The sequence below is a fragment of the Lithobates pipiens genome, unplaced genomic scaffold (genome assembly GCF_037356315.1).
Source record: "Lithobates pipiens isolate NorthernLeopardFrog02 unplaced genomic scaffold, aLitPip1_a1.2 Scaffold_8, whole genome shotgun sequence".
NCBI classification, from domain to species: Eukaryota; Metazoa; Chordata; class Amphibia; order Anura; family Ranidae; genus Lithobates; species Lithobates pipiens.
In genome coordinates this window covers 6,917,884-6,944,349 of record NW_027507903.1, presented here as the reverse complement: position 1 = coordinate 6,944,349, position 26,466 = coordinate 6,917,884, and the positions used below count along the sequence as shown (strand labels likewise).

Genomic DNA, 26,466 nt, shown 5'->3' with positions numbered 1-26,466 from the left:
TATAACCAATAACCCTACTCTATCCATATGGCCCATGTATAACCAATCACCCTACCCTGTCCATATGACCCATGTAGAACCAATCACTCTACCCTGTCCATATGACCTATGTATAACCAATCACCCTACCCTGTCCATATGACCTATGTATAACCAATAACCCTACTCTATCCATATGACCCATGTATAACCAATCACCCTACTCTATCCATATGACCCATGTAGAACCAATCACCCTACTCTATCTGTATGACCTATGTATAACCAATCACCCTACTCTATCCATATGACCCATGTATAACCAATCACCCTACTCTATCCATATGACCCATGTATAACCAATCACCCTGCTCTGTCCATATGACCCATGTATAACCAATCACCCTACTCTATCCATATGACCCATGTATAAACAATAACCCTTCTCTATCCATATGACCCATGTATAACCAATCACCCTACTCTGTCCATATGACCCATGTATAACCAATCACCCTACTCTATCCATATGACCCATGTATAACCAATCACCCTACTCTATCCATATGACCCATGTATACCCAATCACCCTACTCTATCCATATGACCCACGTAGAACCAATCACCCTACTCTGTCCATATGACCCATGTATAAACAATTACCCTACTCTGTCCATATGACCCATGTATAAACAATTACCCTTCTCTGTCCATATGACCCATGTATAACCAATAACCCTACTCTGTCCATATGACCCATGTATAACCAATAACCCTACTCTGTCCATATGACCCATGTATAACCAATCACCCTACTCTGTCCATATGACCTATGTATAACCACCCCCCCCCCCCCCATTCTCCTTGTGGTGCCCCCCACCTCACATGACACCACAGTGCCTATGGTAGCCATCCCTCCTGCCCACCCATGTCCCAGCCTTGATCCAAAGTATGGGCACTGCACCTGAGTACTTATGCTGAACACTATAGGGTCAGACTGAATACAAGTGCTTAGAACAGCTATCCTCAGCCAGAATTCCTTTAGAGAAGTCTTTATCAACCTTCTGAACACTGAGGAACCCTTGAAATAATGTTCCTTACTCTAGTGAGCATTGGGAAGAAAAGAAAAAAGACCAGTGGTGTCAGTGGGAATTGAACTGAGAGGTAGAAATTGGTCTTGGAAACCTCTTCCGTGGAACCCTGGTTGAGAAACCCTGCTCTAGAGGTTGCTAAGGGTTCCTTGAGCTGTGACTGACTGATCTCCCAGTTGATGTTACCTTCCGAATTCTGGGGCCAATTCCATTAGGTAACATGGGGATCATTACCCCAATGGTCTTTTTTCTGTCTGTAAGGGTGGCATTCTGACCACCAGTGGCGGCTGGTGTTTTTTTTGGGGGGGTAGCAAACAACCACCTATCCCCCCCCCAAGCGGCACCCACCCCCCTGCTGTTTGCCGGTGTAGTGTCATAATTTGCTCCCCATTGTAGAATGCTCTTGAAGTGACGTTGCAGCCTGAAATTTCGCACTGCGCATGCGCGATATATTACAAGCACTTGCGCCATGCATTCCAAAGGATTTGCGACAGTGCAGACCAGTGAAACCGTCACACAATGTCACGGAAGTGAGGGGAGGTAATCCCCTCCCTGAGCCACGGTTACCCGCTCTCTCTCCGCCGCTCTCTGCTCTGTCTAAAGTTAACGTCACTCTGTCTAAAGTTAACGTCACGATTACCTCCCCTCACTTCCGTGACACTATCTGACAGTTTCACTGAACTGCATTGTCGCAAATCCTCTGGAATGCATGGCGCAAGTGTTTGGAATGCAGTGCGAAACTTTTGGCCGCAATGTCACTTCCGGAGCATTCTACGATGGGGAGCAAAATATGACACTACACCGGTCCGTCTGGCACTTACCCCATTGTGGGGTGGATGACAGGAAGTATGGTGCAGCGGCTCTGCGTCCTCTCCTCGCCTCCTCATCCTAGGCGTCCAATAGGATGACCGTTGTCAAAACCTGCCTCCTGGTTGAGTATTACAACAGCGAATATTCATTCGCTGTTGTAATAACACCTGGATGGGATCGGAGCGCACTCTCTGCGACCCGAGCTCACCCTATATTGAAGCCCATTAGAGCCTCTCGCTCTAATTGTTGCTTCAAAAAAAACAGCCCCCCCTCCCCGCATTGGAATCCATGCACTGATGTCCTGAAAGGGGCCGGACGCATGGATGGGGGTAAGGCGATGGACGGGGGGGGGGCCGTGCACCCTTAATGGAAAGGTTGCCCCTGCTGACCATTACTGAAAGCATTCTTCCCACCCGCCTCCTATGGAAGGGGCATTTTTCCTTCTGACCCCCAATTAATTGGTTCTAGCATTGCTTCCCCAAGAATTGAAAATTATTCCTCTGGGGTAAAAAATGGTTGAGAAAGGCTGACTTAGACTGATCATACACGGTGCCAGACAAGGCCTACAGGACAAGTACACGAACGTTAAAAGAAGTCAATGTTGCCCCTCTATACAGCCTCGTCAGCTGCCGATTGAGCACTTCCCTCGCCCCCTGAAGCAGATCCTTATGATGACGGATTGTATCTTTAATAGCTCATCAGATTCCTGCCAGTTGGTTATTAAAGAGTGTCTCAGCAGTGATTCATTTAGAGGGCATTTGCTTGTGAATATGATTCAGAAATTAGCAGGAGTTTAGCAAGAGGCAGGCACTGGCTGACCCCTTAATAATGTTATAATGATGCCATTTAACATCCGCCGCTTACACCAGTGACTCTGCGCAGTGTGCTGAGAGGGCCGATCTGCTGGCAGGTTACACAGAGAGGGAGGACCCCCGAACCTGACCCCCACGTCCGCCACTGATCAGGACAGATGTCAGTGTGTTGAATGGCACAGACCCCTCAACATGCTGAGAGGCCGACCTCAGGATCGTGTGACCTTGTCAATGTCATTTCACACTGACTGCGAATCAACGTTTACCCCTGGACGTCTCAGGGGGGGCATTGCCGGCCTTGAATCTATTAAATAACAACAAAAAAATCAATAAAAAAAATAGGTAATTGTGCAATATCAGCCTCTTGGTCAAAAAAAACAAAACAAAGCAATCAATAACTCACCTATACTATAATGCAAAAACAAAAACAATTACTAATCCTACCATCAATGATTATTACTAAAATTAAACAGGACCTTTGTCATCTGCAGACTCATCAGTGGATAGGCTGTGATATCAGAAGATACCAATATGTAAATCTGTTATCAGCAACTAACCACATACAAGGCATGGTGGGCTTCTGTGATTGTACTCTGGTAGCACACATGTGATCTGTTCTTCTCGGTTTATTTAGATTTGGGCCACTGACTTGGACCTGGGCTACAGTGACCAGCTGGCCATGACTCAACTCCTGCTGTATCTGACCAATGGGGCGCTGGATTGTACCAACAGCCAACTCAATGTACCGATTGCTAAGAAAACGGAGAGCTCCAGACACCGAGCTCCAACAGTAGAGGTAAAAAGTACACACTGTCCACATACTGCTTATCCACACTGTCCACACTCACTGCTTATCCACACTGTCCACACTCACTGCTTGTCCACACTGTCCACACTCACTGCTTGTCCACACTCACTGCTTATCCACACTGTCCACACTCGCTGCTTGTCCACACTGTCCACACTCACTGCTTGTCCACACTGTCCACACTCACTGCTTGTCCACACTCACTGCTTATCCACACTGTCCACACTCACTGCTTGTGCACACTGTCCACACTCACTGCTTGTCCACACTGCCCACACTCACTGCTTGTCCACACTGTCCACACTCACTGCTTGTCCACACTGTCCACACTCGCTGCTTGTCCACACTGTCCACACTCGCTGCTTGTCCACACTGTCCACACTCACTGCTTGTCCACACTGTCCACACTCACTGCTTGTCCACACTGTCCACACTCTATACTGTCCACACTGTCCACACTCACTGCTTGTCCACACTGTCCACACTCACTGCTTGTCTACACTGTCCACACTCTATACTGTCCACACTGTCCACACTCACTGCTTGTCCACACTGTCCACACTCACTGCTTGTCCACACTGTCCACACTCACTGCTTGTCCACACTGTCCACACTCACTGCTTGTCTACACTGTCCACACTCTATACTGTCCACACTGTCCACACTCACTGCTTGTCCACACTGTCCACACTCACTGCTTGTCCACACTGTCCACACTCACTGCTTGTCCGCACTGTCCACACTCACTGCTTGTCCACACTGTCCACACTCTATACTGTCCACACTGTCCACACTCACTGCTTGTCCACACTGTCCACACTCACTGCTTGTCCACACTGTCCACACTCACTGCTTGTCTACACTGTCCACACTCACTGCTTGTCCACACTGTCCACACTCACTGCTTGTCCACAATGTCCACACTCGCTGCTTGTCCATACTGTCCACACTCACTGCTTGTCCAAACTGTCCACACTCTATACTGTCCACACTGTCCACACTCACTGCTTGTCCACACTGTCCACACTCTATACTGTCCACACTGTCCACACTCACTGCTTGTCCACACTGTCCACACTCACTGCTTGTCCACACTGTCCACACTCACTGCTTGTCCACACTGTCCACACTCACTGCTTGTCCACACTGTCCACACTCTATACTGTCCACACTGTCCACACTCACTGCTTGTCCACACTGTCCACACTCACTGCTTGTCTACACTGTCCACACTCTATACTGTCCACACTGTCCACACTCACTGCTTGTCCACACTGTCCACACTCACTGCTTGTCCACACTGTCCACACTCACTGCTTGTCCACACTGTCCACACTCACTGCTTGTCCATACTGCCCACACTCACTGCTTGTCCATACTGTCCACACTCACTGCTTGTCCACACTGTCCACACTCTATACTGTCCACACTGTCCACACTCACTGCTTGTCCACACTGTCCACACTCACTGCTTGTCCGCACTGTTCACACTCACTGCTTGTCCACACTGTCCACACTCTATACTGTCCACACTGTCCACACTCACTGCTTGTCCACACTGTCCACACTCACTGCTTGTCTACACTGTCCACACTCTATACTGTCCACACTGTCCACACTCACTGCTTGTCCACACTGTCCACACTCACTGCTTGTCCACACTGTCCACACTCACTGCTTGTCCACACTGTCCACACTCACTGCTTGTCTACACTGTCCACACTCTATACTGTCCACACTGTCCACACTCACTGCTTGTCCACACTGTCCACACTCACTGCTTGTCCGCACTGTCCACACTCACTGCTTGTCCACACTGTCCACACTCTATACTGTCCACACTGTCCACACTCACTGCTTGTCCACACTGTCCACACTCACTGCTTGTCCACACTGTCCACACTCACTGCTTGTCTACACTGTCCACACTCACTGCTTGTCCACACTGTCCACACTCACTGCTTGTCCACAATGTCCACACTCGCTGCTTGTCCATACTGTCCACACTCACTGCTTGTCCAAACTGTCCACACTCGCTGCTTGTCCATACTGTCCACACTCATTGCTTGTCCAAACTGTCCACACTCTATACTGTCCACACTGTCCACACTCACTGCTTGTCCACACTGTCCACACTCTATACTGTCCACACTGTCCACACTCACTGCTTGTCCACACTGTCCACACTCACTGCTTGTCCACACTGTCCACACTCACTGCTTGTCCACACTGTCCACACTCACTGCTTGTCCACACTGTCCACACTCTATACTGTCCACACTGTCCACACTCACTGCTTGTCCACACTGTCCACACTCACTGCTTGTCTACACTGTCCACACTCTATACTGTCCACACTGTCCACACTCACTGCTTGTCCACACTGTCCACACTCACTGCTTGTCCACACTGTCCACACTCACTGCTTGTCCACACTGTCCACACTCACTGCTTGTCCATACTGCCCACACTCACTGCTTGTCCATACTGTCCACACTCACTGCTTGTCCACACTGTCCACACTCTATACTGTCCACACTGTCCACACTCACTGCTTGTCCACACTGTCCACACTCACTGCTTGTCCGCACTGTCCACACTCACTGCTTGTCCACACTGTCCACACTCTATACTGTCCACACTGTCCACACTCACTGCTTGTCCACACTGTCCACACTCACTGCTTGTCTACACTGTCCACACTCACTGCTTGTCCACACTGTCCACACTCACTGCTTGTCCACAATGTCCACACTCGCTGCTTGTCCATACTGTCCACACTCACTGCTTGTCCAAACTGTCCACACTCGCTGCTTGTCCATACTGTCCACACTCACTGCTTGTCCAAACTGTCCACACTCTATACTGTCCACACTGTCCACACTCACTGCTTGTCCACACTGTCCACACTCTATACTGTCCACACTGTCCACACTCACTGCTTGTCCACACTGTCCACACTCACTGCTTGTCCACACTGTCCACACTCACTGCTTGTCCACACTATCCACACTCACTGCTTGTCCACATTGTCCACACTCACTGCTTGTCCACACTATCCACACTCACTGCTTGTCCACACTGTCCACACTCACTGCTTGTCCACACTCGCCGCTTGTCCGCACTGTCCACACTCACTGCTTGTCCACACTGTCCACACTCTATACTGTCCACACTCACTGCTTGTCCACACTGTCCACACTCACTGCTCGTCCACACTGTCCACACTCTATACTGTCCACACTCACTGCTTGTCTACAGTGTCCATATGCTCCATATTTGTTACTCTTCTTCTATATTACTGCCACACTTTCCCCATTATGTGTATTCATAGTCATAATGCATTAATCTGAACCTAGTTCAGCAGAGGGTAGTGGTAGGCTGCCCCATGTTTCAATATTCCACATAATTTCTGTAATCTTTAAAGGGTCATGAATTAGCATACCCCTACTTACTTCATACAATGTTAAGAACTGTGTGAAAGATCAGAGCCTTATGACTGGCAAAAAGATCTAGTGAGGTATGTAATCTAAATTCCACCCCATTCATACTACATACCATCATGTTTACTCCAACATTCTGTAACAATGTACAGAATGTACTGATATGTATATCTGAATATATAACGTTACTCTCAATGTGCGATTTTCACTGCTTATATAGAGTGCTAAAAGGGTCTTTCTCAGTTTTGGCGTTTTTTTTTTTTTTTTTAGGTGTAGGTATGTTGATGCCAATTTTACATGGAGGCAAAGTCAGGTTGAAAAAAGACACAGATCCATCTAGTTCAAACAATAGAATAAACAAATACATAAATACGAGGGCTGTACAGAAAGCAATGCACAAGTGAGCAAAACATTTTTATTAACTGACATAGGTCATTCAAATGTTACATGTTGGTAGAGTAACTCGTCCACTATAGTAACTCTTCCTCTATAGTAATTTGTCCTCTATAGTAACTCTTCCACTATAGTAACTCCTCCTCTATAGTAACTCCTCCTCTATAGTAACTCTTCCTCTATAGTAACTCTCCCTCTATAGTAACGCTTCCTCTGTTGTAACTCTTGATCTATAGTAACTCCTCCTCTATAGTAACGCCTCCTCTATAGTAACTCTTCCACTATAGTAACTCCTCCTCTATAGTAACTCCTCCTCTATAGTAACTCCTCCTCTATAGTAACTCCTCCTCTATAGTAACTCTTCCTCTATAGTAACGCTTCCTCTGTTATAACTCTTGATCTATAGTAACTCCTCCTCTATAGTAACTCCTCCTCTATAGTAACACTTCCTCTATAGTAACTCTTCCTCTATAGTAACTCTTCCTCTATAGTAACTCTTCCTCTATAGTAACTCTTGATCTATTGTAACTCTTCCTCTATAGTAACTCTTCTTCTATTTCATTGCAGGTAACGAACGGAATCCAAGCAGAAGCAAGGTGCTATCAAATGAGTTCTTGATGAAGGAGGGGTGCAGGCTGTCCTACATCCACAGAAGGCAACAGAATGTATACAGAGATGACACCATTGAATAGATCAATGTCTCCTCATTGGTGACTCTTATCAATAGCGTCATCTCTGCAAATATTCTGTAGCCTTCTGTGGATGTCAAACAGCTTTACACCGCTCCTTCATCAGGAACTCAATGACAGCACGTTGCTTATGCTTGGAATCCATTATTTACCTGCAATCAAAAAGAAGAAGAAATACTATAGAGGAAGAGTTACTACAACACATACAACTTACATAATTCTTGTGACATTTGAATGATTGTAAGTAAATAAAGTTATCCCCAATTTTGCATTACTTTCGGTATAACCTTGTAGAAAACCTCCACATACAGAACACTATACACACAGTTAATCCAGAGGAAAAGCATCTTTTTCTTCTTTTTTGGAAGCTGAAACCTCTTTGTCAGGAGTGGGCTCTGAACCTACGACCTCTGTGGTGTTTGACTGTGGCTCTTCTCCCTGTGCCACCTGAGGTGTTGGACACCTCCCTGTCTGATCTCTTAGGACAATCTTGCCTTGTCTCCTGTTTCTTGTAAACCGTGAACTCTTTGCTCCTCCCATGAACTTCCTGATTTAAGACATGTTTCTGCACTTCCTGTTTACCAGTTTATTTTGCTCTCTCCAGCCGTTATCTTTCTCATTTGTGAGAAATAAGGACTATCTCCATTACCACTCATTACCAGCCTTGGCTTGTTCCTTGACTATGCTTCTCCTCAATCTCAACCTGCAACCATTCATTATCAAGCTTTGGCCTTTTCCTTAACTACGCTTTTGCTTGATCCCAACATGCAACCACTTGTTACTGACCTTTGGCTTGTTTACTGACTACACTTCTGTTTGATCCCTACCTCCTTTATCTTTTAAGCCATGTCTCCGCACTTCCTGTTTTCCAGATTATTTTGGTCTCTCCAGCTGTTATCTTGCTCATTTGTGAGAAATAAGAACTATCTCCACTACCACTCATTACTGGCCTTGGCTTGTTGCTTGACTATGCTTCTGCCTAATCCCAACCTGCAGCCATTCATTACCAACATTTGGCCTTTTCCACGACTGCACTTTTGCTTGATGCCAACCTGCAACCACTTGTTACTGACCTTTGGCTTGTTTACTGACTACATTTCTGCTTAATCCCTACCTGCTTTATCTTTTAAGCCATGTGTCCGCACTTCCTGTTTTCCAGATTATTTTGCACTCTCCAGCCATTATCTTGCTCATTTGTGAGCAATAAGGACTAGCTCCACTACCACTCATTACCGGCCTTGGCTTGTTCCTTGACTATGCTTCTCCTCAATCTCAACCTGCAACCATTCATTATCAAGCTTTGGCCTTTTCATTAACTACGCTTTTGCTTGATCCCAACATGCAACCACTTGTTACTGACCTTTGGCTTGTTTACTGACTACACTTCTGTTTGATCCCTACCTCCTTTATCTTTTAAGCCATGTCTCCGCGCTTCCTGTTTTCCAGATTATTTTGGTCTCTCCAGCTGTTATCTTGCTCATTTGTGAGAAATAAGAACTATCTCCACTACCACTCATTACTGGCCTTGGCTTGTTCCTTGACTATGCTTCTGCTTAATCCCAACCTGCAGCCATTCATTACCAACATTTGGCCTTTTCCACGACTACACTTTTGCTTGATGCCAACCTGCGATCACTTGTCACTGACCTTTGGCTTGTTTACTGACTACACTTCTGCATGATCCCTACCTGCTTTATCTTTTAAGCCACGTCTCCGCACTTCCTGTTTTCCAGATTATTTTTTTCTCTCCAGCCATTATCTTTCTCATTTGTGAGAAATGAGGACTATCTCCACTATCACTCATTACCAGCCTTGGCTTGTTCCTTGACTATGCTTCTGTTCGATCTCAACCCGCAACCATTCATTATCAAGCTTTGGCCTTATCCTCAACTATGCTTTTGCTTGATCCCAACCTGCAACCACTTGTTACTGACTTTTGGCTTGTTTACTGACTACACTTCTGCTTGATCCCTACCTGCTTTATCTGCTATTGGATCCTGGCTTGCTCACCTCCTGGTGGGGCGATTCCGAGGACCATGACCTGGTACTGACATGCACCAAAACCCATCTCCACCATCAGGAGCTCAGGTGAATACCGGTTAATGCTTAGACCCCGCACCACGGGTGAGCCCACGTCATCCACCAAGGGGACCTGCTTGAGTACTTTTCCGACTGGTCGGTGGGAGCCTTTCTACTGCTAGAGTTACTGGTGTCCGAGCCTGACCATGACAATGGTCTTCCAGGTGTTGTGCAGAGAGGCTGCCCTTCTGCACAGTAACCATAGTAGAGGATCGCTTGCTAGACATGGCTTCCATTTAGAGAATGACACTATTCATCCAAGCTTCTTGAAGGGTCAGCTTAGTGAGTTATTGTGACCATACCCTTGATAGCATAGTATTGTTTCACCCCCTGATTCATCATATGCACTATATCTAAATTTTACTTCTAGATGTTTCAATGCATTTATATATCAGTGAGTGATGATTATATCTGTGTAATCTTTCAGTATTAATAAAATCATTGCATGTCAGCAACTTTCGGTATGTCCCAGCACCGGCTACATGATTATAGCTATTATTTCTTGCATTTATTACTTTCTTTCACACTCATATTGGCCTCCCGTGCTCCCGCTGATGTTCCATTTAAACTCCCGTCTTCCCCTTCAGTAAGACGCACTGTAGTGTGACTCGCTATGCCGTTACCTTTCAGGGCCTCTGTAGATTAACACCCGCTTTTCTCTGTTTATGCACCCCCTTCAATAAAAGAATACATTTTCTCAGTGCTGCCGCTCCTGTAATTATGTATAAAACCAATCACTCATTATCTGCGAGATAGATGAGGCTAAATAAGCACAGCATTAATAATTTACAAGACTCTTCATTATGCCAGTGTACGGACTGCGAAGACCCAGCAAGAGCAATTCTTTCAGTCTGATGCCAACCCTTAAACAATGGCGCTCCATCAATGAGGCCCCATCCTGCTTCACGCTTGTTAAACAGAGACATGGATTATTCTATCAAATGCTCCTCTAGTTTCTACTCCCCCACCGCAAATCAACAGCTTCCGAAGTACAATTCTTATGGTCCCCCCCTCTGCACGCTAATGACTCCAGCCATGGGTGATATTAATTCTGCAAATATTATAAACATGATTAGCTTGCATTCGGAGATTTATTGCATCAGCGTCTTCTGGTGCCAAGATTCACGCTGTGCCTGCTTATATTCCATCAGATTGAGGGTACAGAATCATTTGTGGGGTAACATGCTTCACAAGCACTTACGGCTCCCATCACGAAAAACTGAGAGCAAGAATTTTCAGCTTCTGGCTATCCATTGAACAACAGCACCTTGTCTGCTGTGCGTTATATTCCACTAGGATACTTACACTATGGTCTCCATTTTTGCAACCCATTTGATTTAAAAAAAACAGGACATGGTGTGGAGCATGTGGTGCCTACAAAATGTTATTTTTGCATAAGAGCTCCAAGATTAGAGGCAAGCCAGTCATGTGGCTTTGACAGGTTATGTGACTAACTGCTTTTATTTGTTTTTATTTTCATGTCATTCATTGGTGGTCAATAGGAAAAATGCCCCTTACATTGGTGGCCACTGAGAAGAATGCTCCTTAGATTGGTGGTCAATGGAAAGAATGTTCCTTACATTGGTAATCAGTGTAATGAATGTCCCTTACATTGGAGGTCAGTGAGGAGAATTTTCCTTACATTGGTGATCAGTGGGAAGAATGTTCCTTACATTGGTGATCAGTGAGAAGAATGTTCCTTACATTGGTGATCAGTGTGAAGAATGTTCCTTACATTGGTGATCAGTGAGAAGAATGTTCCTTACATTGGTGATCAGTGAGAAGAATGTTCCTTACATTGGTGATCAGTGAGAAGAATGATCCTTACATTGGTGATCAGTGAGAAGAATGTTCCTTACATTGGTGATCAGTGAGAAGAATGTTCCTTACATTGGTGATCAGTGAGAAGAATGTTCCTTACATTGGTGATCAGTGAGAAGAATGTCCCTTACATTGGTGATCAGTGAGAAGAATGTTCCTTACATTGGTGATCAGTGAGAAGAATGTTCCTTACATTGGTGATCAGTGGGAAGAATGTTCCTTACATTGGTGATCAGTGGGAAGAATGTTCCTTACATTGGTGATCAGTGGGAAGAATGTTCCTTACATTGGTGATCAGTGAGAAGAATGTTCCTTACATTGGTGATCAGTGAGAAGAATGTTCCTTACATTGGTGATCAGTGAGAAGAATGTTCCTTACATTGGTGATCAGTGAGAAGAATGTTCCTTACATTGGTGATCAGTGAGAAAAATGTTCCTTACATTGGTGATCAGTGAGAAGAATGTTCCTTACATTGGTGATCAGTGAGAAGAATGTTCGTTACATTGGTGATCAGTGAGAAGAATGTTCCTTACATTGGTGATCAGTGAGAAGAATGTTCCTTACATTGGTGATCAGTGGGAAGAATGTTCCTTACATTGGTGATCAGTGGGAAGAATGTTCCTTACATTGGTGATCAGTGAGAAGAATGCTCCTTACATTGGTGATCAGTGGGAAGAATGTCCCTTACATTGGTGATAAGTGGGAAGAATGTTCCTTACATTGGTGATCAGTGAGAAGAATGTTCCTTACATTGGTGATCAGTGAGAAGAATGTTCCTTACATTGGTGATCAGTGAGAAGAATGTTCCTTACATTGGTGATCAGTGAGAAGAATGTTCCTTACATTGGTGATCAGTGGGAAGAATGTTCCTTACATTGGTGATCAGTGGGAAGAATGTTCCTTACATTGGTGATCAGTGGGAAGAATGTTCCTTACATTGGTGATCAGTGGGAAGAATGTTCCTTACATTGGTGATCAGTGGGAAGAATGTTCCTTACATTGGTGATCAGTGAGAAGAATGTTCCTTACATTGGTGATCAGTGAGAAGAATGTTCCTTACATTGGTGATCAGTGGGAAGAATGTTCCTTACATTGGTGATCAGTGGGAAGAATGTTCCTTACATTGGTGATCAGTGGGAAGAATGTTCCTTACATTGGTGATCAGTGAGAAGAATGTTCCTTACATTGGTGATCAGTGAGAAGAATGTTCCTTACATTGGTGATCAGTGAGAAGAATGTTCCTTACATTGGTGATCAGTGGGAAGAATGTTCCTTACATTGGTGATCAGTGGGAAGAATGTTCCTTACATTGGTGGTCAGTGGGAAGAATGTTCCTTACATTGGTGATCAGTGAGAAGAATGTTCCTTACATTGGTGGTCAGTGGTAAAAATGTCCCTTACCATGGTGGTCAATGGGAAGAATGTACTTTATAAATATGCAGTCATAGCAGTAAACTTTAATAGAGAAAGTGATCTATGACTCACGAAAGTATCTAATCTAGCCTTTCTCATCTAGGGTTCTTCCAGAGTTTAGAGATAAAGAGAAATTGGCTGCATACCACCCCAGAACTGATTCAAAATTCTTCCTTTAATGTCGTCACAGTCAGGAAAGCAAGACAGGACAAACCGTTGACACGTTTCACACTTAGAGCACGTGGCCTTCAGAGAGCTTTAACAAAGTGTGTCCGAAGCCATGTTTTGAAGCAAGTATAAACTAGCCCTTACAGTCCTGTTTACACCTTGCTTTTGCTTTGCTTCAAAAATTATACCCCAATGTCGCTTTAGTGGTGCTTCAAAGCATTTTCAAAGCCTCCATAGAAGTCCATGACAAAGCTCGCTTGAAGCACCATCGTAGCACCACTGAAGCATCAATAACACATCAAAAAAGCATGTTGACGCCGTATGCTCTTTAATGTGTGTTGAAGCTGAAGAAAGTGTAAATGAGCCCTTAAAGTGGTTGTAAACCTTAGACATGAAATATGAACAAAGCATATCCCTCTATAGTGTGCACTTGTCTCAGTTAAGAGCTCTAAGTGTCATATCTACCAAGAGAAAAATGGTGAATAGGAGGGAGCTTGAGCACACAGCCTGTAAATGACAGCCTCAGCTCTGTACCTCTGTGCTGTTTCATAGTTAGTTAGGTTGAATAAAGACACCAGTCCATCCAGTTCAACCTGAGTGAGTGTCTACAATTGTCCCTTTCCCTGTACATTGCTACACCCACATCCCTATCCTCAAGGGGCCCACAATCCAAGGTCCCCATTCATATACTAGGGCCAATTTTTTAGACAGAAGCCAATTAACCTACCTGCATGTCTTTGGATTAGTGGGAGGAAACCGGAGTACCCGGAGGAAACCCACGCAGGCACAGGGAGAACATTCAAACTGCAGGCAGGTAGTGTCGTGGTTGGGATTTGAACCAGCGACCTTCTTACTGCTAGGTGAGAGTGCTAACCACTACATCACTGTGCCGCCCGATAATGCTGTGGAATAGGGTTTTGTCCCTATCCTTCCAATCAGCTCTCAGAGCTCTGCAGTGTGTAATTTCAGCTCCCTGCCCCCTGTTTTCTGACAGCTCAGGCAAGCTTTATAAATTCTGGGCTTTGAACGGATATAGCGAAGAGGGAGTTGCAGATAAACAGGTACAACCTATGTAGGAGGATTTGTTTAATCTCTGTGTATTACCTGAGGGCAGTCACTTCATTGGGTATATATCGAAGGGTTTACTGGTCTCCGACCTCCCCATTTTTTTATTTATTTTTTGCCCCGCGTACATGATGGTGGTATCCGGACATTTCACCCATCCAGTGGATCCAGCACTGACCCGCTGAGATCATCTCATGCCTGGCCACAGCTCTGTCCCATGCCGCCATTTTTTGTTTCTGATGTCATCAAGGGGCTCACTGCCTCTTCCGGGTACAGCCGGCGGGCCCCTTGATGACACACCGATAAGCCCGACCCCTCCACCTGTGTGTCAATGAAAGCGCTATGCCTCCTTGGATATGTGATGTACAAATCCCGGGAGCTACAGCGTGCAGTGTGTGCGTCATTCACCTTAGCAAGTGACATGCAAGGGGAGGTGGGGCCGGACTTAACATTAAAAAGAACCTAAAATAAAAAAAATAAATGAATGAATTCCAGCAGAGGAAAGGAGGAGGGTGGAGAGTCAGGGCAATGGTGCGCTTTAGGGTTATCCACTAAAATGAATCCCTCATTAGTCCACTAGAGGGGGTAGAACACTAAAATTGCGTCATCGGTCCTTTAGTGCTTATATGTTAAATCATTTGGTCAAGTGACATCAGGATTGAAAAACCCTGCTCTGCAAATGAAAAAAAAAACATTGTACAATCTGTTTTGCCAGAATTATCCTTTTAATGTCCTTGATCTATAGCAGAGGTCTCCAAACTTTATAAACAAAGGGCCAGTTTTCTGTCCTTCGGACTTTAGGGGGGCTGCACTGTGGTCATTGGGAGTAGAAAAGGTGTCCAATCATCGGTGTCATTGGGCCCCATTATTGGTGTCATTGGGAAAAATTGTGCCCCATCATTGGTGCCATTGGGAGGAATTGTGCCCCATCATTAGTGCCATTGGAAGGAATTGTGTCTCATCATTGGAGTCATTGGGCCCTATTTTTGGTGTCATTGGGAGGAATTGTTTTCCATCATTGATGTCATTGGGCTCCATTGACGGTTTCAGTGGGGGGAATTGTGTCCCATCATTGGTGCCATTGGGCCCCATTGTAGATGTACTATGGAGCAATTGTGCCCCATCATTGGTAGGAATTGTGTCTCATCATTGGAGTCATTGGGCCCTATTTTTGGTGTCATTGGGAGGAATTGTTTTCCATCATTGATGTCATTGGGCTCGATTGATGGTTTCAGTGGGGGGAATTTTGTCCCATCATTGGTGCCATTGGGCCCCATTGTATATGTACTATGGAGCAATTGTGCCCCATCATTGGTAGGAATTGTGTCTGATCATTGGAGTCATTGGGCCCTATTTTTGGTGTCATTGGGAAGAATTGTTTTCCATCATTGATGTCATTGGGCTCCATTGACGGTTTCAGTGGGGGGAATTGTGTCCCATCTGTCCCATCATTGGTGCCATTGGGCCCCATTGTAGATGTACTATGGAGCAATTGTGCCCCATCATTGGTGTCATTGTAAGGAATTGTGACTCATCATTGGAGTCATTGGGCCATATTTTTGGTGTCATTGGGAGGAATTGTTTTCCATCATTGGTGTCATTGGGCCCCATTGACTGTTTCAGTGGGGGAAATTGTGTCCCATCATTGGTGTCATTGGGCCCCATTGTAGATGTACTTTGGAGCAATTGTGCCAAATCATTGGTGTCATTGGGAGGAATTGTGCCCCTTCATTGGTGTCTTAGGGCCTCATTGTTGGTTTAAGTGGGAGGAATTGTGCCCCATCATTGGTAGGAATTGTGCCTTATTGGTGTCATTGGGAGGAATTGTGCCCCTTCATTGGTGTCACTGAGGGGAATTATGCCCCATTGTTGGTATCAGTGGATGAAAGAGTGCCCCAAGGGCTGGATAAAAACAAGCAAAGGGCCACAATTTGCAGACCACTGATCTATAGGATAGCTTAGTGGGGCCACTTCAGACGAAGTTGATTTTTTTTTTCCTGTTTAATAAACGAGTCTCTTGAAGTGTATGGGGAATGATGCGGAGAGTTAGAAATATCCACTTTTATCGTGGCAGGAAAGCAAAACAGTTTTTTGGGGGGTTTTTTTCCCATTAATTGTCAGGCAGGGGGGGAGGCGGTGTAAACATCGGGAGCCCAATAGAGCAGGTCAGCTGTAAAAGCAAGCCATCGATACGTTGCTCTTTTGGTTCCTCACAAAGGTTTTGGATTACAGCCTATAAAAGGTATTGATCAGAGGAAGCCATAAAGAGCGCTGTGCACATTGTGTTCCTGGGGGAGGCTGGAGGAGAACAAGCTGCACCATTTTTATGTAGCAAATCGTTCAATGTCCTTTGTGATACATGGACAGGGACCACTTATGTACCTGCGAGTGTGTTCAGTAAACACCAGCGGTATGTCTCCTATATGATCGCTGAGCCCATAAGTGGGTCTCTCCTGTGCGTTATTACATCGGAATAAACCCCACTTCTCCCCAGAGTGCGGAGAAAAAACAGTCTAAAGACAAGCAGTGAGTATTGTTAGGAAATACTTGTAGATATTACATAGTTACATATAGTTACAGTGCCTTTCAAAAGTATTCACCCCCCCCCTTGGCTTTTTACCTATTTTGTTACATTACAGCCTTTAGTTCAATGCTTTTTTAATCTGAATTATATGTGATGGATCAGAACACAATAGTCTAAGTTGGTGAAGTAAAATTAGAAAAATATATACATAAAACTGTTTTTCATGTGCGTATGTATTCACCTCATTTGTTATTAAGCCCATAAAAAGGGCAACCAATTCCCTTCAGAAGTCACATAATTAGTGAAATGATGTCCACGTGTGTGCAATCTAAGCCCCTGTACCAGGGCAGGACTTAGGGTGGTGGGGGCCCCTGGGCTTGAGTCACTTTTGGGCCCTACCTTCTATACATTACCGTATTTATGGGCATATAACATGCACCCCAAGTTTAGGAGGGAAGTTTAAGGAAAAAAACTTACATTTAAACGCCCATCAATGCAGCCTTGTCCAGTGTCATTTGCAGCCTTGTCATTGCAGTCTTGAAGTTTAAAAATGGTGCCGCCAAGATACAGAGTCCTGTGTATCTTGGCGGCTCTCCTGTCCTCTTGGCGGCTCTTAGCAGCTCTTGGCGGCTCTCGGGTCCTCTTGGCGGCTCTTGGGTCCTCTTGACGGCTCTCGGGTCCTCTTGATGGCTCTTGGGTCCTCTTGGCGGCTCTCGGGTCCTCTCGGCGGCTCTCGGGTCCTCTTGGCGGCTCTCGGGTCCTCTTGACGGCTCTTGGGTCCTCTCGGCGGCTCTCGGGTCCTCTCGGCGGCTCTCGGGGTCCTCTTGGCGGCTCTCGGGTCCTCTTGACGGCTCTCGGGTCCTCTTGACGGCTCTTTGGTCCTCTTGGCGGCTCTCGGGTCCTCTCGGTGGCTCTCGGGTCCTCTTGGCAGCTCTCGGGTCCTCTCACAGTCCCGAGCGGAGCTGAGAGTAGCCGAGTGTACTCAGCTCGGCTCAGAGTTACGCCCATTCCCTTTGTTATGTCCATCATAGGGTGGGACTGGGCGTGACTGTGAGCGGAGCCGAGCACATTTGGCTATGTATCTCGGCGGGGCCCCCTATTGGGCGGGGCCCATGGGCTTGAGCCCAGTCAAGCCCAATGGTAAGTCCTGCCCTGCCCTGTACACACGGTCGGAGATTCTGCCAACCAAATCCGTCGGATTTTGTCCGTCAGATTTAGTCTGACGGATTGTGTCTGAAACTGTTGCATACGCACGGTCGGACTAAGTTGTCGAAAAATCCGATCTTTCAGAACGTGATGATGTAATTTCGTTACGACGGGACTACGTTCAGGCTAGTAGCCAATAGCTTTGATGTAGGAATTTGATCTGAGCATGCGTGGCACTTGGTCCGATCAAAATTCTCTACACATGATCGGATTACGTCCGACCGGCCCAGTTGGTCGGGAAATATTTCCAACATGTTGTAAAATTGGGTCCGACGGAGATTCGGACGGAATCAGTCCGATGCATACCACACACAGTCGGATTATCTGACGACACGGTCCGATAAGACGCATTCCAACGGATTCTCCGACCGTGTGTATGCGGCATTAGTGTCACATGACCTGTCATTACATAGACACACCTTTCTGAAAGGCCCCAGAGGCTGCAACACCTAAGCAAGAGGCACCACTAACCAAACACTGCCATGAAGACCAAGGAACTCTCCAAACAAGTAAGGGACAATGTTGTTGAGAAGTACAAATCAGGGTCAGGTTATAAAAAAATATCCAAATCTTTGATGATTCCTAGGAGCTCCATCAAATCTATCATAACCAAATGGAAAGAACATGGCACAACAGCAAACCTGCCAAGAGTCGGGCGCACACCAAAGCTCACGGAGCGGGCAAGGAGGGCATTAATCAGAGAGGCAGCACAGAGACCTAAGGAAATCTGCAGAGTTCCACAGCAGAGACTGGAGTATCTGCACATAGGACCACAATGAGCCGTACGCTCCATAGAGTTGGGCTTTATGGCAGAGTGGCCAGAAGAAAGACATTACTTTCACCAAAAAAACAAAATGGCGCGTTTTGAATTTGTGAAAAGGCATGTGGGAGACTCCCAAAATGTATGGAGGAAGGTGATCTGGTCTGATGTATGGGGGAAGGTGATCTGCTCTGCTCTATGGAGGAAGTTGCTCTGGTTTGATGTACGGAGGAAGGTGATCTGGTCTGATGTATGGAGGAAGGTGATCTGGTCTGATGTATGGAGGAAGGTGATCTGGTCTGATGTATGGAGGAAGGTGATCTGGTCTGATGTATGGAAGAAGGTGATCTGGTCTGATGTATGGAGGAAGGTGATCTGGTCTGATGTATGGAGGAAGGTGATCTGGTCTGATGTATGGAGGAAGGTGATCTGGTCTGATGTATGGAGGAAGGTGATCTGGTCTGATGTATGGAGGAAGGTGATCTGGTCTGATGTATGGAGGAAGGTGATCTGGTCTGATGTATGGAGGAAGGTGATCTGGTCTGATGTATGGAGGAAGGTGATCTGTTCTGATGTATGGAGGAAGGTGATCTGGTCTGATGTATGGAGGAAGTGATCTGGTCTGATGTATGGAGGAAGGTGATCTGGTCTGATGTATGGAGGAAGGTGATCTGGTCTGATGTATGGAGGAAGGTGATCTGCTCTGATGTATGGAGGAAGGTGATCTGCTCTGATGTATAGAGGAAGGTGATCTGCTCTGATGTATGGAGGAAGGTGATCTGCTCTGATGTATGGAGGAAGGTGATCTGGTCTAATGTATGGAGGAAGGTGATCTGGTTTGATGTATGGAGGAAGGTGATCTGCTCTGATGTATGGAGGAAGGTGATCTGGTCTGATGTATGGAGGAAGGTGATCTGGTTTGATGTATGGAGGAAGGTGATCTGCTCTGATGTATGGAGGAAGGTGATCTGGTCTGATGTATGGAGGAAGGTGATCTGGTTTGATGTATGGAGGAAGGTGATCTGCTCTGATGTATGGAGGAAGGTGATCTGCTCTGATGTATGGAGGAAGGTGATCTGCTCTGATGTATGGAGGAAGGTGATCTGCTCTGATGTATGGAGGAAGGTGATCTGGTCTGATGTATGGAGGAAGGTGATCTGGTTTGATGTATGGAGGAAGGTGATCTGCTCTGATGTATGGAGGAAGGTGCTCTGCTCTGATGTATGGAGGAAGGTGCTCTGCTCTGATGTATGTAGGAAGGTGATCTGGTTTGATGTATGGAGGAAGGTGATCTGCTCTGATGTATGGAGGAAGGTGCTCTGCTCTGATGAGACTAAAGTTGAACTTTTTGGCCATCAAAGAAAACGCTATGTCTGGAGCAAACCCAACACATCACATCACCCAAAGAACACCATCCCCACTGTGAAACATGGTGGTGGCAGCATCATGCCGTGGGGATGTTTTTCAGCAGTCAGGACTGGGAAGCTGGTCAGAGTTGAGGGAAAGATGGATGGTGCTAAATACAGGGATATTCTTGGGAAAAACCTGTACCCCTCTGTGTGTGATTTGAGGCTAGGACGGAGGGTCACCTTCCAGCAGGACAATGACCCCAAACACACTGCTAAATCAACACTTGAGTGGTTTAAGGGGAAACATGGAAATGCGTTGGAATGGCCTAGTCAAAGCCCAGACCTCAATCCAATAGAAAATCTGTGGTCAGATTACTGTTCATAAGCACAAACCATCCAACTGGAGCAGTTTTGCAAGGAGGAGGAATGGAGAAAATCCCAGTGGTGAGATGTGGGAAGACTCATAGAGACTTATCCAAAGCGACTTGGAGCTGTGATAGCCGCCAAAGGTTCTCTCTACAAAGTATTGACTTTAGGGGGGTGAATACTTTTGAAAGGCACTATACATAGTTATTCTGGTTGGAAAAATACACCATCTAGTTCAACCAATAATATGGGTGGAAAAAATGATTAACCAGGGCAATTCTAACATTTCTCTCCTACATGTAAAAATCATCTTTTTATTTTGCTAAAAAAATTACACAGAACCCCCAAACATTATATATGGGTTTTTTGTTTTTTTTAGCAGAGACCCTAGAGAATACAATGGCGGTCTTTGAAACTTTTTAATTCACACGGTATTTGCGCAACAATTTTTCAAACGCGTTTTTTTTTTTTTTAAAGATAAAACAGTTTCATGCATTAAAAAAAAGACTGTAAAGGTAGCCCAATTATTTTGCATAATTTGAAAAGATGAAGTTACGCCGAGTAAATAGATACCTAACACGTCACGCTTCAAAATTGCACAGGCTTGTGGAATGGCGCCAAACTTTGGTGCGTAAAAAATCCCCATAGGCGATGCTTTAAACATTTTTACAGGTTGTATGTTTTGAGTTACAGAGGAGGTCTAGGATTAGAAGTATTGCTCTCGCTGTAACGTTTGCGGTGATACCTCACATGTGTGGTTTGAATGCCGTTTACATATGTGGGCGGGATTTACGTATGCGTTTGCTTCTGCGAATGAGCACGCTGGCACAGGGGCGCTTTAAAAAAAAAAAAAAAAACGTTTATTGTTAATTTTACTTTTATTTTTATAATTTGAAGCTTTCTTTTTACATTTTTTTTTTTTTATATCACTTTTATTCCGATTACAAGGAATGTAAACATCCCTTGTAATAGGGATATGACATGACAGGTCCTCTTTACAGTGAGATCTATGGGGTCTATAAGTCCCCACATCTCACCTCCAGGCTGGGAAGCCTGATATCAACAAAAAAACAAAAAAAAGATCCCGGCTTCCCAGCCAAGGCGGCTGCATTTTTTCAAATGCAGAGGCCAGGTGTGAGGTCATAACATCGCGCCCGACCTTCGAACGATCATAGATACTTCTGGGACCATCTGGCCCGCCGGAAATCTTTACCAGTAACACCTATTAGGGCTTCCTGATCAGTGCCCACCAGTGTCACCTATCAGTGCCACATCATCAGTGCGACCTCATCAGTGCCACATCATCAGTGTGACCTCATCAGTGCCACATCATCAGTGTGACCTCATCAGTGCCACATCATCAGTGCGACCTCATCAGTGCCACATCATCAGTGTGACCTCATCAGTGCCACATCATCAGTGCGACCTCATCAGTGCCACATCATCAGTGTGACCTCATCAGTTCCACATCATCAGTGTGACCTCATCAGTGCCCATCAGTGAAGGAGAAAAATTACCGTTTGCTACATTTTATAACAAAATATGAAAAAAAAACAAAAAAATCTTCAAAATTGTTGGTCTTTTTTTATTTGGCAAAAAAATAAAAATAAACCCAGTGGTTATTAAATACCACCAAAAGAAAGTTCTATTTGTGTGAAAAAAAAATTATAAAAATGCCATTTGAGTGCAGTGTTGCATGACCGCGCAATTGTCATTCAAAGTGCGACAGCGCTGGCATTTGGCCTGGGCAGGAAGGGGGTGTAGGTGCCCCGGTAAGCAAGTGGTTAAAAACTCTTCTACATAAAGCATTGTAAGAAAATGGTGTCAACTTAAAAATGTCCTTCCCCTGCTGAGGAATTCTGTGTTCTGTTCTCAGACCCCCCAGCTTTGCAGCCGAGTCGCCGTCCTCAGCACGCGCCTGATCCACACAAACCTATCGCTGGTCTATTACAACGTCTTCTTCCAGATGTGCAAAGCCCACGGCATCGGGTATGATGTAAAGGTAAGACAGAAAATGCAATAGTTCTCGGTGTGCTCACAGTGTTCCCGAGCAACCTATTATATGTTCCCGAGCAACCTATTATATGTCCCCGAGCAACCTATTATATGTTCCCAAGCAACCTATTATATGTTCCCGAGCAACCTATTATATGTTCCCAAGCAACCTATTATATGTTCCCAAGCAACCTATTATATGTTTCCCGAGCAACCTATTATATGTTCCCAAGCAACCTATTATATGTTCCCGAGCAACCTATTATATGTTCCCAAGCAACCTATTACGTATATGTCCCAAGCAACCTATTATATGTTCCCAAGCAATCTATTACATATATGTTCCCCAAGCAACCTATTATATTTTCCCAAGCAACCTATTATATGTCCCAAGCAACCTATTACGTATATGTTCCCAAGCAACCTATTATATGTTCCCAAGCAACCTATTATATGTTCCCAAGCAACCTATTACGTATATGTTCCCAAGCAACCTATTATATGTTCCCAAGCAACCTATTATATGTTCCCAAGCAACCTATTACGTATATGTTCCCAAGCGACCTATTATATGTTCCCAAGCAACCTATTATATGTTCCCGAGCAACCTATTATATGTTTCCCGAGCAACCTATTATATGTTTCCCGAGCAACCTATTATATGTTCCCAAGCAACCTATTATATGTTCCCGAGCAACCTATTATATGTTTCCCGAGCAACCTATTATATGTTTCCCGAGCAACCTATTATATGTTCCCAAGCAACCTATTATATGTTTCCCGAGCAACCTATTATATGTTTCCCGAGCAACCTATTATATGTTCCCAAGCAACCTATTATATGTTCCCGAGCAACCTATTATATGTTTCCCGAGCAACCTATTATATGTTTCCCGAGCAACCTATTATATGTTCCCAAGCAACCTATTATATGTTCCCGAGCAACCTATTATATGTTCCCAAGCAACCTATTACGTATATGTTCCCAAGCGACCTATTATATGTTCCCAAGCAACCTATTATATGTTACCGAGCAACCTATTATATGTTCCCGAGCAACCTATTATATGTTCCCGAGCAACCTATTATATGTTCCCAAGCAACCTATTATGTATATGTTCCCAAGCAACCTATTACGTATATGTTCCCAAGCAACCTATTATATGTTACCGAGCCCACCTGGCATTTGGATGTATTGCTTTGATTTAAAAACACACACACACACACACACACACACACACACACACACACACACACACACACACACACACACACACACACACTATATTACCAAAAGTATTGGGACGCCTACCTTTACACACACATGAACTTTAATGGCATCCCAGTCTTGGTCCGTAGGGTTCAATATTGAGTTGGCTCCGCCCTTTGCAACTGTAACAGCTTCAACTCTTCTGGGAAGGCCGTCCACAAGGTTTAGGAGATGTATCTATGAGAATGTTTGATCATTCTTCCAGAAGCGCATTTGTGAGGTCAGGCACTGATGTTGGACGAGAAGGCCTGGCTTGCAGTCTCCACTCTAAATCATCCCAAAGGTGTTCTGTCAGGTTAAGGTCAGGACCCTTGCTTTGTGATTAGAGTAAATTATGGGTTAATAAGGGGTTAAACAGAGGAACATTTAATAAAAAAGTTTTTTGTTTTTTTTTAATTTGACAGGTTGCTGTAACGACTTCAGCCCCGGAAGGTTTTAGCCCCTTCCTGACCAGAGCTTTTTTTTACAATACGGCACTGCGACGCTTTAGCTGACAATTGCGCGGTCGTGCGATGTTGTACCCAAACAAAATTGACGTTCTTTTTTTTCCCCACAAATAGAGCCTTTTTTTTGGTGGTATTTTATCACCTCTGCGGTTTTTACTCTTTTGCTCTATAAACAAAAAAAGAGCGACAATTTTGAAAAAGAAAACAATATTTTGTACCTTTTCTATAATAAATTTTCCCAATTTGTTTTTAAAAAAAGCGAATTGTTTCCTCACTTTAGGCCGATATGTATTCTTCTACATATTTTTGGTAATAAAAAGTCGAAAATACGTGTATATTGATTGGTTTGCGGTTTTTATTTTTTGCGCTATACACAAAAAAAGAGCAACAATTTAGAAAAAAATATAATATTTTTTTTTTTTTGCTATAATAAATATCCCCAAAAATGTTTTTAAAAAACAAATTTCTTTCTTCATCAGTTTAGGCCGATAAGTATTCTTCTACATATTGGTAAAAACAAATCGCAATAAATGTTCATTGATTGGTTTGTGCAAAAGTGATAGCGTCTACAAACTATGGGAATGATTTATGGCATTTTAATGGCATTTTTAGTATTATTATTTTTTTTATATTTTTTTTACAAGTAATGGCGGTGATTCGCGATTTTTAGCATTATTGCGACGGACACATCGGACACTTTTGACACATTTTTGGGACCTTTGACATTTATACAGCGATCAGTGCTATAAAAATGCACTGATTACTGTGTAAATGTCACTAGTAGGGAAGGGGTTAACACTAGTGGGCGATCAAGGGGTTAAATGTGTGTTCCCTCAGTGTGTTCTAACTGTATGGGGATGGGACTCAGTAGGAGTGGAGACATGTTGCTGTTCCTACTTACTAGGAACAAACTACATGTCTCCTCTCCTCTGACAGCACAGGGATTTTGTGTGTTTACACACACACATCCCTGTGCTGGCGCTCGTGCATGCGATCGTACATGGCTGGCGCCGATCACCGGCCACACGCATCAGGTCCCCCGCCATGCAGCGGGCATGCCCCCCTCCAGCGGGTCTTAAAGAACCCCCTGTAAATACACATGAGCCGGTCGGGAATTTCAACCCTTTGATCTGTAGATGAAGAAAAACAGTAAGATACAAAAAGAAGTTTCTTTTTGTATCTTTCGACTGAGCAGCTGAGCATTGTTGTTGATAAACAATGCCTGGCTGCTTTTTTTTTTTTTTTTTTTGACAGCTTCAATTGCCGGGACGTCAGTTTACACTTCAGCTGTCAACAGGGGAACCCCGCTGACAGCTGAATGAGTCATCGGTTGTTAAGAATGTGGCGGCCCCGCTCCTTAACAACTGATAATTGGCGACTTTTATTTTAATTTTTTTATTTCAGCTGTCAGTGGGGGGAATCCCGCTGACAGCTGAAAGTATCGGTTTCATGTATCGGAGCATTTGCATAAGTAACCAATATTTGTGTTAATACTTATTATCGGCACAGACACCGGTATCGGTGCAATCCTAGTTTTAATAATTCTATAGTCCCCAATAATGATCCTTGTTAGACGAGGGTCCATATAGAATATTCCCTGGAGACAGTCGGCGCTTATCTTCTATTACTCATGTAAATCCTCGTCTCCTAGTCTTTGTATTGAGCCAAGTCTTTGCACATACAGAATGTTAGAGCTGAGCGATGGACGATCGTCTTATAGAACAGGCAGGAAATCAACTCTTCACCTTTGACATCGTTCTTTATGTAAAATGGCAGCGTGTGCTCTTAGGAAGTTAATAAATATTGACTGATTAATTCACTCAGATTGTATCCCGTTTTCCTCTGATTTGTCAGGAGAAGCAAGGTACGGCGTTCCTTCTGCTGGAGAACCTGAAAAGGCACCAAATAGGAATGATGTGAGTATGTCTGCAGAGCACTCTGTACTATGACCTCATAGGTCAGAGGAGGGGTCAGGCTA

General features: G+C 44.7%; 1 protein-coding gene across 1 annotated transcript in view; it reads left to right on the top strand.

Moving 5' to 3' along the window:
* Positions 1 to 26,466, top strand: part of IQCH (IQ motif containing H) — a 284,802-nt gene that overhangs the window by 241,247 nt on the left and 17,089 nt on the right. The window contains exons 17-19 of the mRNA XM_077469103.1: positions 3,327 to 3,488; positions 22,654 to 22,779; positions 26,343 to 26,404. Of these exons, the coding sequence (XP_077325229.1) occupies positions 3,327 to 3,488; positions 22,654 to 22,779; positions 26,343 to 26,404 (350 nt within the window). The remainder of the gene's footprint in view (positions 1 to 3,326; positions 3,489 to 22,653; positions 22,780 to 26,342; positions 26,405 to 26,466) is intronic.